The 14,066-nt window shown below is 44.2% G+C and overlaps 1 protein-coding gene across 1 annotated transcript in view; it reads left to right on the top strand.

Moving 5' to 3' along the window:
• The first annotated feature begins 172 nt into the window (after nucleotides 1-172).
• Nucleotides 173-14,066, top strand: part of ZMYND8 (zinc finger MYND-type containing 8) — a 97,826-nt gene continuing 83,932 nt past the window's right edge. The window contains exons 1-2 of the mRNA XM_056867444.1: nucleotides 173-238; nucleotides 4,486-4,529. Coding sequence (XP_056723422.1) covers nucleotides 4,522-4,529 — 8 coding nt within the window. The 5' untranslated portion in view covers nucleotides 173-238; nucleotides 4,486-4,521. The remainder of the gene's footprint in view (nucleotides 239-4,485; nucleotides 4,530-14,066) is intronic.

The raw sequence follows: 14,066 nt of genomic DNA, 5'->3' as shown, positions 1-14,066 counted from the left end.
CGCCGTGCTCGGTGGGAGGCGAGGGTTCGCTCGGGGAGGGGCGGGAGAGAGAGAGGCTGGTCAACGTTCGCAACGGCTGTTTGGGGGGGCCGTGTGAGTGGCAAAGAAACCCGACCAGTCAGGGGAGCCCGGAGGCGGGGTCTGCGAGGGTCCGTCCACTCGGAGCCTTTTGTGCCCGTGGTCGAGAGAAACTGCACGGCCGCCTCTGAGGACTTTAGCTGGGAAGAGCGAGCACCAGGTATGGGGGGGGGCTTCTAGAATAACTCTCCGTTTGCTTTATTCGCAATAAATCAATAAATAAAAACCCCCAAAATTGCTCTTTTCCGGACGTGCAGCCTCATAGCGAGGGCGTGTTTCACTCAAAAGTGAGCCCTGCTGACTTGAGTGGGTTTTACTTCCGAGTAGACGCGCCAGAGCTGCTGCTTGCAATCCCCTTCGCGCTGAGCCCGAATATTATTCTATCCCGTGAATATATAGACCAGTTCATATCCCTTTCCTGTCTGTTGCCCAACGCCAATCGCTATAGATTTTTGACTTATCAATAACAGAAATATATTTAAATTAGCACAAAACAGGACTCGGGTTTAAAATTGGAGATCGTAGTCAGCGTCAAAATCCCTGAAGCACCCTTTGTAGGGATTTATTTCCCAGTACCCAAGCGGGGGGTGGGGGGAATCTAAAGTTTTTTGTTCCTAATACAATGTATGTGAGGGTTCTTTGCCCTGACATTTTCCACACACAAAAATATACATAGGGTCTGAACATCAGGACTCTCCTTTGGTTCATATGCTGGTCAGCTATTACTGTCTTGGTCTCTGATCTTCTCCTTAAGGTGATTAGGATTATGAAAACAATGTGTGAGAAACACTGTGAACATTGAAAGTCCTGCATCAATATCAGCTACTGTTAAGACACCTGGAAAGACCAACCAGAGTGTTGATTCTGTGCCTCTACAAAGTAGGGTGGTGGTTCTCCCATACTCAACAACAACTCTGTGGGGTAGGTTAGGCTGAGAAAGCAGGCTTGGGAAGGTCTGAGTTAAAATCCCCAATGTGCAATGAAACTTGCTAGGTGTCTGTGGGTGTTTCAGACATTCTCTGTGTAATCTGTCTCACAGGGTGGTTTTGAGGATTAAAGGGAGAAAAGACAAGTAAGTATGAGTCCTTTAGATCAGTGGTCCCCAACCTGGGATCTGGGGACCGCTGGGGTGTGCGTGTGCAGAATTATTGCAAGGGGTCCACGAAACCAGATGTGCACAAAGCAGTGTCATTTTGATCTTTTTTCTCATTATGTATTTTCTCCATCAGCAGATTCTAACAGGACAGTCACTATCGTATGGGGGGGTCTGCAAAAGGTTAAGAAGGGGTTCTCAAACTTGAAAAGGTTGGGAACCACTGCTTTAGATAAAGGGTGGGATAAAAATTTACTAGACTTGTGGTTGACCCAGTGAGTTTCATGAGAGAGTGGAGATTTGAACCCAGGTCTCCAAGATCCTAGTATGAAGCTCTTAACTGCTACGTCACATGCCACACTGGGCTTTATGCATCACAGTCCCTTAGGCTTCTGTGGTCTTTTGAACCCAGGCTTAAGGTCAACACTCTGCATTGTCTCACGATGAAGTCCTATTGCAGAAGTAATCATTCCATCTTGCCACACTGCAGAGATACATAAACAGCTGGATCTTTCCTTTGTAAAGTGAAACAGAACTGCCTCTGACAAAGTGGGCTCTAGCTCACGAGAGTTTGTGCCACAATGCATTTGTTTAGTCTTTAAAGTGCCACAAGATTTTGTTATTTTGACTGCAGTGGGCTAACACAGTTTCCCCCTCCCCCCAAAAAAAGCTAGCGCTGCCAACTTTTAAACTAATGTTTTAGCTATGTCTTTAGCAGCCATTTTAACTGCAAGTGAAAATGTTCAATTTCATGCCAAGAAAAACTTTGCCTACCAATTCTTGTATACCAATCTCCTGTTTTAAAAGCACAAGAAAGAGCCAGGCTTGTTGGTATAAATTGAATTCCTCTCGAGGAACACAAATCTAGGGAAGATGCTCCCTCCTACTAATTCTATCAGTCTCACTCTCAAGGTTGTTTTCAGAACTTTTCCTGCTTTCCCTTCAGGGCAGATAGTTTTTTAAGACCTTGAGAGGTCATCTTCAGTGCTACAGTCTTCCAGGTTGCTTACAGGCCTAAAACTGCTGAAGATGGGCAAGAGGTTTTCTGGCATCCATTCCATAAATAGGGTTGCAAATAGTATAGAGAAAAAATCCGTAGCTTTAATAGAGGCATAATGGCCTATTATTTACCACATGATGTTATTTGCTGTATGCATGAGAAGTTTCAGCTGCCCATTTCCACACATTAAGCCTGTATTAAAGGGACAGAAGGAATTTCTGTTCACAGAGCACAAGTTTTCACCTTCCTCCTGCTGCTGCAGCCCAAAACAATCCCCCTGTGATCTTGGGGGACAAGACTCCCTGGAATAGCACTAGAGGGAATAGGAGGGTTACTGCAGGAGGGGGGAACTGGAGAAAATCTCCCTCTTCTGCCCACCAGTGGAAACCTGTGGGATCCAGGCCATATATTATTGCAGTTTATCTGTGTTTTTCACCCGTGACTACATTTACATTTCACAAAGTAAAAAGGATTGGTAAACACAGTACCCTTTGGTATGGAAAGCCGGTGTGGTGTGGTGGTTAGCAGATTGGACTAGCATCAAAGGTTTAAATCCCCACTCTGCCATGGAAGCTTTCCAGGAGACCTTGAGCCAGTCACACAATCTAACCTGAACTACCTACCGCACAGGATTGTTGTGAGGATAAAATGGAAGAGTAGAGAAGGATTTAAACCAAAGAGCAATGGACAGTGAACATTCTCTCTGGCTTCTGAGCAATCACGAATATGTTGGTCGTCTAAATCGTTTGCCCACCCGAAGTCAACAAGTGAACTTCCACAACACACTGGGAATTTGAACCTGTGTCTCCTAGATCCTAGTCTGAAACTAACCAATATACCACACTGGTTTTTGGGAGTGGCTGCAGTAGCAAGCAGCAGGGCCTGGGTGAGTCATGTTAGCTATGTGGTAGCAAGTTGTATGGTGGTTGCTGCCATGCCTGGCTGAAATTAGTCTTCCTCAATGGCCAAAACAGGTCTGGAAAAAGCCCTGCTCCCTCCCACTGCCTTTTACATATAGAAACCAGGGCTTGAAGACTGGCAATACTATTGTGTTTGCCTAGCAATGGCCACTGAGGGGCATTTGTTTCTTAAAGCTACAGGCACTGCTTCAATTATTTTGGGGCTTTTAACCCCCAATGCAATTTTTAAGACAAGTTTTCAGGTTTTTTTCTGCAGACCTGGGGAATGTTTCAGGTTTGTCGAAAGATTTGTCTTGTCTGTATTAATCTTGTCTCCATGGCTTTGCCTCATTTTGTAGAACTTCTTTCTTACTTGTTTATTTAAACAAATATACCATGCCTTTCTTATTATGGATGTTAGCTTTGTGTAGTATTGCAATCTATGCAGAGGTACTCCTATGTAAGTACATTGAAGTAAATGGGTTTGGACTGGTGTAACTCTACACAGGATTGTACTGTGAGAATAACACTTATTGTGTGTCATGCAATGCAGGCCCGTGTTGCAGGACTTCCCCCTGACCCGGTCTACCCCAGCAACACCACAGGCCTTGAGGCCCACACTCATCGGTAGGAAGGCCGGCTGGCTTGGCAGAAGCCCCGAGGAACGAGTGGGGCAGAAGTGGCAGGGCTGGGAAGAAAGCAGGCCCTGTCGACGGTGGTGGTGGGGAGCAAGGTTTAGCCCAGCAGCCAAATGCCCACACTGGTGCAAAGCTCTCCAGCTGCTGCCCTCAGGCCCTGCAGGAGAAGCAGCAGCAGAGAGCCTGGCAGGTAGGGCCAAGGAAGAGAGGGCTATAGGGCTTGACTGAGGCAAGTCAGCTCTGGGAGCTGCGAGGCAAATGTGGTACTCTCGTGAGTTGGGCTGGCACCCTCATCTGAGGCCTACAGAGCTTGTCTGGGAACTACTTCTGCGGAGGGCTAAGTAGGAGTAGGGCACTGTGGATTTGTTGCCAGGGGGGCCTGTCCCCCAAGGAGTGTGACATTGTATTTAATGAGTGTATGCCATAATGCCATAACAAATTACATTTGTTAATCTTTAAAAAAAAATGCAGTGAGACAGTATTTGGTTACAACAGACTAACATTGCTGCTCCTCTGGAAGAAATTAATGAGAATTACAAAGACAATGAAGAAAAGGAAATGCAAATTTGGATTTTATACATCATTTTACTGTTCCGGGACCAGTGCTGTGATTGCATTCTGCTTTGAGAATGATGATACAGAAGCAAAGCAAAATGCTAATAGCTGAACCATGGTGGTTATCTGTTAATGCAATATGTACAATTAATTAATCTGTTGCTAAACTGTGTTGACTTATTTTTCTTATATCTGGATCCTAAAACAAAGTTTTTCTTCTAGAACTATAAAAGAAAGTCTCGCAAGAATTTGGTTGTCATGATGGGGTAAGTACAATCAACTTAAAATGTTTTGGTCAGATATATTAACACTGGATTACCGTATATACCCGTGTATAAGCCGACCCGCGTATAAGCCGAGGTGCCTAATTTCTCCCCAAAAATGGGGAAAAATTAGGCACCCGCGTATAAGCCGAGGGTCGGCTTATAACCCCTCCACCCCCCGCAGACTTACCTTCTGGGCTCCTGGCGGCAGGAAGCGGCGGATCTGGCGGGGGCGGCCTTCCTGCAGCTGCAGGAGGCCCCCCCAGGCTGCTCCTGGTGGCGGGAAGTGGTGCGGCCCGGCGAGTGCGGCGGAGCAGCCTCCCCGTGGCCGCAGGGGGCCTCTGTAGGCCGCTCCCGGCCGGGAGAAGGTGGCAGGGGCGGCGGAGCGCCCTCCCTGCTGCGGTAGGGGGGCTCTGAAGGCCGCTCCCGGCCAAGAAAAGGCGGCGGGGGCGGCGGAGCGCCCTCCCTGCAGCGGCAGGAGGGCTCTGGAGGCCGCTCCCGGCCGGGAGAAGGTGGTGGGGGCGGCGGAGCGCCCTCCCTGCTGCGGTAGGGGGGCCGCTCCCGGCCGAGAAAAGGCGGCGGGGGTGGCGGAGCACCCTCCCTGCAGCGGCAGGGGGGCTCTGGAGGCCGCTCCCGGCCGGGAGAAGGTGGTGGGGGCGGCGGAGCGCCCTCCCTGCGGCGGCAGGGGGGCTCTGGAGGCCGCTCCCGGCTGAGAAAAGGGGGCGGGGGCGGCGGAGCGCCCTCCCTGCGGCGGCAGGGGGGCTCTGGAGGCCGCTCCTGGCCTGGAAAAGGTGGCGGCGGTAAGTTCCCCCCTCCCTCCTCCCTCCCCCCTCTACCATATTGACCCGCGTATAAGCCGAGGCCGGCTTTTTCAGCCCTTTTTTTGGGCTGAAAAACTCGGCTTATACGCGAGTATATACGGTAATAGAGATTTACAAGGTTTGCCACTCAAACTGAAATATTATGTATGAGCAGATCCCTGTAAGGCTGAACAATAACAGATGAACAATAACTTGCTTTACTAGCAGCTGCATTATTTGCCAGCAATGTAGAAGCCCTAGGTGGGTCAAAGTATTTTACTTCTAGCTACCAGTTGCATATTGTAGGTTGCGGTTGATGTCACATCATGACGCTTACTAGGCAGACCATGTTTAATGGGGGTGGTTTGCTATTGCCTTCCCCAGTCATCTACACTTTACCCATTTTACCGATCTCGGAAGGACGGAAGGCTGAGTCAACCCTGAGCTGGCTACCTGAACCCAACTTCCATCAGGATTAAATTCAGGTTGTGAGCAGACATTTGACAGTACTGCATTTGTATGCAAATGTTTGCAAATAATCCAGTAGATCACTTTCTTAGACAGGCCTCAAAGAAAACAGACACTTACTGGCACTGTAAAGACTAACAGCATTTATTCTAGCATAAGCTTTAGAGAGTCACACCTCCCTTCCTCAGATGCATGGAGTTCATAACAATTATAGGTGTTTTCCACATGCAGACAGGTTTGTGTGGTTTCTCTGCTGCTGCTGTGGTTGCTGATAACAGCAAAGCAGCAACAAGGCTTCCGTATGCCAGGTTTCCTCACATTTTCCCTGCACCTAGTCTCTTGGCAGTAGTCTCAGCCCCCATCAGGGTTTTAAAAAACTATATAATTATAATGTCATACCAATACATGAATCAATTCTCCAAATTATCAGCTTCCATTAAAAAAAAATCTAGCCCCTTTGTTGCAGAGACGTAAGGGAAAGGCATATCTCCACAACAAAAGAGGTTAGAAACTTACCTTTAAAACAAAACTGGGGATTCAGAGAACCTGACAGACACATTGTTATAATATTTAGTGCTGATAGAAAAAACAGGCCCCTGGGGACAGGGATGAAATGGCTTCCATGGGGACTGGGGCAGGGAAAATGGCTGCTATATGGGCAGCACTAGGAAAATCTAAACTTTCCCACTCCCATGGCAGCCATTCAGGTTTTGCTGCGATCTTTCCCAAAACTTTGCAGCAAAGCACGTTTAGGAAGGATCAGAAAAATTCAGGAGGTGCTTGAATGCACTACTGCTGTGAGAAGGGGTGGGGGGATAAAACCCACTTCCCAACAGCGCTGAACCTGGGGCTTATAACTAGTGTGAGAAAGGTCATATAGAAACTTTTATAATCCAGTTTACCAGGTATGGGGAAAATGAGATTTGTTGTAAATCATTGAGGTATGGGTCCCTGAGAAAGGGACTGGAACAGATGTCTATGATATGATCACAATCCACGGTGATCCCTGGGGCTGCTCACGAGAGAATTTGCGTACTTGCTGATGGTCTGGATGGTGAGCCATCGTTGATGGTCTGGCAATATGATGCTGCCTTACAAGACACACCATTGATCCATGTAGCTTAGTATTTTCTGTTCTGATGGGCAGTGGTCTCAGGCACTGAAAGGGCTTTCCATGCTACATGAGATTTTTTTAAATGGAAATGCCAGATCTTGAACATGAGACCTGCATGCAAAGCATTTGCTCTGCAAGAATGTTTTTTTTTTCAGACTATCAGAAGTGTTGACCAGAGTTTTTTTATTTGAATGGCTGCATAATTAATATATTGTGTTGATTTTCTAAAGAAAGATACTATTTCTGTCACTTTTATCTTAGGGAACCTATTTTTTGGATTAATGTGTTTCTATGGATTAATAGATTGGCTGCAGTCTAATGTAAATGTCAGTGCACTATAACATTGACTTGTGGCCACTGTGTTTTAATATAATTATTCTGTCATTTGTGTTTTTGCTTGGAGATTTATAAAAGATGTTTAAAATATTGTCGAAGGCTTTCACGGTCAGAGTTCATTGGTTCTTGTAGGTTATCCAGGCTGTGTAACCGTGGTCTTGGTATTTTCTTTCCTGACGTTTCGCCAGCAGCTGTGGCAGGCATCTTCAGAGGAGTAACACTGAAGGACAGTGTATCTCAGTGTCAAGTGTGTAGGAAGAGTAATATATAGTCAGAAAGGGGTTGGGTTGAGCTGAATCAATGTCCTGCAAAAAGTATCAAAGGTAATGTGCTAATCATTGCCCTGTAAGTATCAAGATAATGTGCTAATGAGGGTGTGGTATGTTAATATGGAACCATTGTATCCTGAAGTGATCTGTTAATGTGTGAAATCCAAAGCTAATCTGCATGGCTATTGTTGACTGTAGTCTTTGTTAGTCTGGAGGTTTTACAAGTATGGTTTACAAGTATGTGGACATAACAGACATCCTAGGCCAGTGCATATACAATGGTATGGCTAGGAGATAAGGATTGGCCCATAGGGTTGCTTGCATCTTCTTCTCCTCTCACACAGAAATTCCCTCCTCTCATTCATTTTTTGACCTTACTTTCATACAGAGTTAGGTCTGCAGTGGTATTTTGCTAACTGTGTGTGTGTTAAGTGTCATCAAGTCGCTTCTGACTCATGGCCTATGAATTAATGACCTCCAAAATATCCTATTAACAGCCTTACTCAGGTCTTGCAAACTGAGGGCCATTGCTTCCTTGATTGAGTCAATCCATCTCATGTTGGGTCTTGCTCTTTTCCTGCTGCCTTCTACTTTTCCTAGCATTATTGTCTTTTACAGTGACTTGTCTTCTCATAATGTGACTAAAGTACTATAGCCTCAGTTTGGTCATATTAGCTTCTAGGGAGAGTTCAGGCTTGATTTGATCTAGAACCCACTTCTTAGTCTTTTTGGTGGTCCAAGGTAAAGCTCCCCTCCAACACCACATTTCAAATGAATCAACTTTCTTCCTGCCAGCTTTCTTCATTGTCAAGCTGTCACACCCATACATAGTAATGGGGAATGCTATAGTATGAATTATCTTTCTCTTGGTCACCAGCAACACATCTGTACACTTAAGAATCTTTTCTAACTCTTCCATGGCCACCCTTCCCAGTCTCAGTCTCTTTTTGATTGTTTGGTTGCAGTTTCCCTTTTCATTGATGATGGAGCCAAGGAATAGAAAATCTTTAACAATTTAAATTTTTCCATTGTTAACCTTACAGTTGTATAATTCCCCAGTAATCATTACTTTTGTCTTCTTGATGTTCCGATGTAATCCTGCTTTGGTACTTTCTCCTTTAACCTTCATTAGTAGTTGTTTCAGACCTTCACTATTTTCTGCGTGTAATGTGGTGTCATTTGCATATCTCAAATTGTTAATGTTATTTCCACTAGTTGTTGCTCCACCTTTATCTAAATCGAATCCAGCTTTCCTTATGATATATTGTCAATGTAGATCACTGGTTCCCAACCAGGGGTCCGTGGACCTCCAGGGGTCCGCGAGAACTAAATTAAGGTCCATGAAACAAAGTTATAAACCCATAATACAGTAATATTTTCAATTAAAAGTTCTCTATTATAAAAATATATATTCAAATTTTATTCTAAGTTTAATGTTTAACTAACAGTTATGATTAAAGTTTATTTTCAAATTCTCGGAATTTTTATTTTGAACCTTGGGGTCCCTGCACCGAACAAAAAAGTCCTAGTGGTCCCTGGTCAAAAAAAGGTTGGGAACCACTGATGTAGATTGAAGAGATAGGGAGATAAAATACATCTTTGTCTGACACCTTTGCCAACTGGAAACCATTATTTTTCTACATATTGTGTCCTAACAGTAGCCTCTTGTCCAGTCTACAGGTTGATTAAATTAAGGGTAAGGCTGATGGTGCAAAATAGGTAAAAATATATTACTCTTCTTTGAAAAACTACTGCAAGACTAACAGATTCCCCTGAAGAAGCCTCTTGGGCAAAATGCGTAGGGAATTTTACCTAAGTAATATAAAATATTTACCTATTTGGCACCATCGGCCTTATTTTTTATTTCCTGTGACTGGTGCGGCCCTCTTAGTTCTCCTTCCAGACTCCCAAGTTGCCCATCAAAACAATTAGACACTGTTGCATACTCATTTCTTTTAAAACCAACTATAGCTTTTCATGATCCACACAGTCAAAAGCTTTGCTGTAACTATGAAACTCAAGCTGATTTTCTTCTGTGATTCTCTTGTGTGCTCCAGTAGAGAGGAGTTGGTTTTTATACCTTGCTTTTATCTCCCGAAGGAGTTTCAAAGCAGCTTACACTTGCCTTGCCTTCCCCTCCCCATAACAGGCACCTTGTGAGGTAGTTGGGGCTGAGAGAGTTCTGAGAGAATTGTGACTAGCCCAGGGTCACCCAGTAGGCTTCATGTGGAGGAGTTGGCAATTAAACTTGCTTCTCCAGATTAGAGTCCGCCGCTGGTGGAGGAGTGAGGAATCAAACCCAGTTCTCCAGATCAGAGTTCTCAGCTCTTAACCATTACGCCATGCTCCAGTGCCTTTTCCTTTTCTGTATCCAATTTCTTGTTCCATATATGGTAACAGTCTTTGTTGTAAGATTCTGAGTATCACTTTACTTGAATGGGAAATTAATGTGATGGTCCGATAGTTGCTTCAGTCTTTAATATCTCCTTTTTGCTGAACTGGAATGTAAATTGAGTGCTTCTAGTCTGTCGGCCATTGTTTTGTTTGCCATATTTGTTGGCATATTCTTGTTGAGATTTTGATGGACTCAGTTTCTGTAGCTTGGTATAGCTCTACTGATATCCCATCTACTCCTGGTGATTTGTTTCTCCCAAATGCTGTCAGTGCAGCTTTCATTTCACTTGATAAAACTGCAGCTTCTTCCTCAAAAGTTCCTTCTTCGAAGGATTCTGTCATCCTTTCATCTCTTCTGTATAGTTCTTCAGTGGATTGTTCCCATATTTTCTTTATTTTGTCCTGTTCAATTAATGTATTTCTGTGTTGATCTTTCAGTATGTCTAACCTTGGTTTAAATTTCCTTTTTAATTTTGTGGATCTTGTGGAATAAATCCTTTGTCCTTCCTTTTTTGTTGTTCACTTCTATTTCTTTACACTGGTTATTATAATAGTTGTCTTTATCACTATGTGCAAGTTGCTGGAACACTGCAGTTAGATTTGTAATCTTTCAACAATATTTGATTCTGCTTTGTTTCCTACTTTTGTGTTTCAGTCACCTATGATTATTAACACATCTTGTTTAGGTGTGTGATCAATTTCTTCCTGGATACTTGCATAAAAGCTTTCAATTTCTTCCTCTGCAAAGGGATAGTAGAGAGTTTGGGGATGTCTTTGCTCCATCTAAGGTAGCTGTCTTGTATGTAACTTAGCTAGACTTACGTTTCATTTTTCTTTCCTTAGATCTGTATCTGCTAGGCCAGACTGCTATTTTTTATATCTGTGCTCTAGTTTAATCTGTAGTAATAAAGTTTCTTCCATGTTTAAGAAAGCAGACTGTGACTCCAATCACACTCTGAAGACCGCTCTTACACTCTAAAGACATGTAGGCATGGGGTGAGTTAAAATAAGTGGATGCTTTGCGCTTTGTACTTGTTCAGAGGCAGCCTTACCAGGGTTCCCTAAGGCACTAGTTATGTGATAGGCTGGAGTGTATATCTTGGAGTGGTGGCACTGAAGAGGAACATGCTTTTACATGCAGACAAACATGCAACACAGATGTGAGAACACGCAGACCCAGGGCGGGTTTGTCACACTAATCTTGTTTGTTACACTAACCAGAATTAGCTGAAAGTGTCACCTTCCACTGCTGCTGCTGGCCAGCACCTAATCTTTAAGGATTCCTCAGTCCCCATCACCTTTGGAACTGTCCATTCTCTTCTGCTGATGTGGCCATTGATTGTTGACTACAATTAATCCTGAAAATGCAAAGGTGGGGAAATTTTGCATTGGGCAGAGGAGGGTACAAGATTGCACAAGGAGAAAGATTAAGGAGAAGTGGGAGCTTCCAGCATACAACATACTCTCCTAGCCATTGTGAGGAGACCACAAAGCATTGGGCTGCTCTAGCCATGTATTTTCATTGCAGTAATCTAAATTTACTCTGTTGGAAAGTGCAAAAACCCCAAACTTCAAAACAAATAAGGGATGGAGCAGGGGAAATTAAATGTATAGATCTCTTTTTTTTCCTGCTTCTTGCTCAGTACTGGCGCTGAAAGATCCTCCTGAGCTTTGCAACAGGACCATTGTTGGATTTCACTTCTTAGCCACTCCCTGCTGCACTCTTTCTAGATTAGTTCATCATGGTTACTTTACTCAAGATCAGCTGCTGAAGAAAACAAAGGAGAAAGATCACACACAATAAATTTGCAAACATATATGTACTGGCTATGTCTGCAGATTCACTCTAAGTGCAAATCCTGAATTTGCCCATATTACCGTATATACTCGTGTATAAGCCGACCCGCTATAAGCTGAGGTGCCTAATTTCACCCCAAAAATGGGGAAAAATTAGGCACCCGCATATAAGCTGAGGGTCGGCTTATACAACGCCCCTGCCCCGGGTCGCCCTCCCGCTCGGGCCCTCCAGACCCACCCTGACCCCAGCGCCACCCCCTCCCGGGCCCTCCAGACCCACCCCGACCCCAGCGCCACCCTAGGGGGGGAGGGGGAAGAGCCCCTGAACCCCCTACTCACCGGGAGAGGCAGGAGGACGAGGCCCGCTGATCAGCTGGAGGCGGCGGCGGGGGTGGCGGCGGGGCCCTGCCTGCGCGCAGGAAGGCCCCGCTGGCCGCTCCCAGGCCGCAGGGAAGGTGCGTGGGCCAGCGGTGGCGGTGGTGGTAAGTTCCCCCTCCCTCCCCCCTCCTCCCCTACCGTATTGACCCGCGTATAAGCCGGGTTGGGTTTTTTCAGCCCTTTTTTGAGGCTGAAAAACTCGGCTTATACGCGAGTATATACGGTAAGTAACTGCAGAATAACATGGAAATATGATTTATGAGTGCCTAATAAGAAAGCTTATTTCTTCACAAATTAGTTTTTTTATTATTGATTCAGTACAGTGAGAACAGATATACACTTCTGCCTGGCTCTTGTTGCTGGAGAAATTTCCTTTAGTTTCTTTTTCTGCATCTATTTCATTCAATTTTGTTTTAAACCTGGAGTATTTAAAGAAATCATTAAAGAAATCTTAAAATTATAAGCCAAAATATGCATGTTCATTTAATGGTGCAATAACACCTGTATAATAAAAGATATATTAACTAAATAGGTGGTGTGTTTCTTGACTAACCAACTCCATTTTAATTCTGTAAAAAAAATTGCTCGTCTAGATTAAACAATGAGAGGTGAATTGTATTCTGGGGCCTACTTGACATCTGAATTGTGTCACTCACTTAACTGGTTGCTAAACATGCCTTCTCAGAAATAAATTCTGCCAAATTTAGTGTGTCTAATTTCCAAATAATTTGTAAATGTATCTCTGTCTCCTCCAGTATTTCGAGGCAGGTTCATTTATCCAGTCTTGTATTTCCCTTTGAAGCATATACATTACATATATAGTACAGACAATATTTTGCTTCTGTGAGTCAAGCTTTCCTAATTATGTACTTGATGAGCCGCTTTTTGTTTCTTGTAAATATCCAGATATATTTGCTCAAGAAAACATTCTTGTTTTGAAATTACCATATATTCTAATTACTCCTACTCCAATGTACTGTTATTGCAAAAATGCAATTCTTCAGATTCTGGGGCACTGCAGCTTGAAAGTTGGTTGTATAGGGGTTAGGGCTTTCTATCAGATAGGGCCCATCACTGACACAATTCCCATTTTTATGTTGTGACTGAATCATTGGAGTTCAGCCTGGAAAGATGGACTTGCACAGGATCAGAAACGGAGAGTCTGCAAGGCTGAGTGTGGTTCAGCTCCCTCCTTCAGGTGTACTCCCTGCTTAGGGAAACTCATAATAGACTTCTCCTTACTTTACTTCAGACTAGCTAGCTATAGTTCTTGTGTGCAGGAACAACCTGCTTGTAACCTGCCAAGGGTGTGGCTATCCCTGTTCTGACAACATAGGTATCCCTCTATCCATTATATGGGACTCAATCAATCTGGACTTGCAGGACTATCACACCAAGTCTAAAGTGCAACATGGACATATTTTGATCTGACTGCTTGAATAAACTATGGTCAAAATGTCAAGATTTCCTGCACCTTGAATCATGGTATTTCCTTGTCTTGGGGATGAAGGACTAGTTACCAGATTCTAATATGCAGGAATTTTAGTGAGGTGTGATGCGTGAGATAGGACAGGCACAAACATTTTTGCCTGGAATTTCCATGTAACGGAATCCATCTCTCACTTGGTCATAAGTTTCTCTTTTAGAGGTCTTCACCCCATTATATCTTCTTCCACATCACCCCATGCTGCTTTTTCTCTCTCTCTGATGAAAGCACATCTGCTTTTGGCCCCTTTATGTCTTCTCCCACTTCCATCTTCATCCCACTTCCACCTCCTCAAACTTCACCACTTTTTTTGAATTATCAGAGCCTCCCTTACTTCATCTTATGTTGCCCTTTCCTGACCCTGGCTTTATTGTTGGTCAGACCTTAAACGCCCCTTTGTTCCCTGTTTAATTCCTCCAACTCATGTTATAAGCCCTTTGAGCAGGGACTTGAATATCATTTTGTTTACTATGAAAAACACCTAGTGACTTTTGGCAC

This window comes from Euleptes europaea, chromosome 2 (genome assembly GCF_029931775.1).
Source record: "Euleptes europaea isolate rEulEur1 chromosome 2, rEulEur1.hap1, whole genome shotgun sequence".
In the NCBI taxonomy this organism is placed as follows: domain Eukaryota; kingdom Metazoa; phylum Chordata; class Lepidosauria; order Squamata; family Sphaerodactylidae; genus Euleptes; species Euleptes europaea.
Note: the sequence above shows the minus strand (reverse complement) of the source record. Positions and strands in the feature narration are given on the sequence as shown.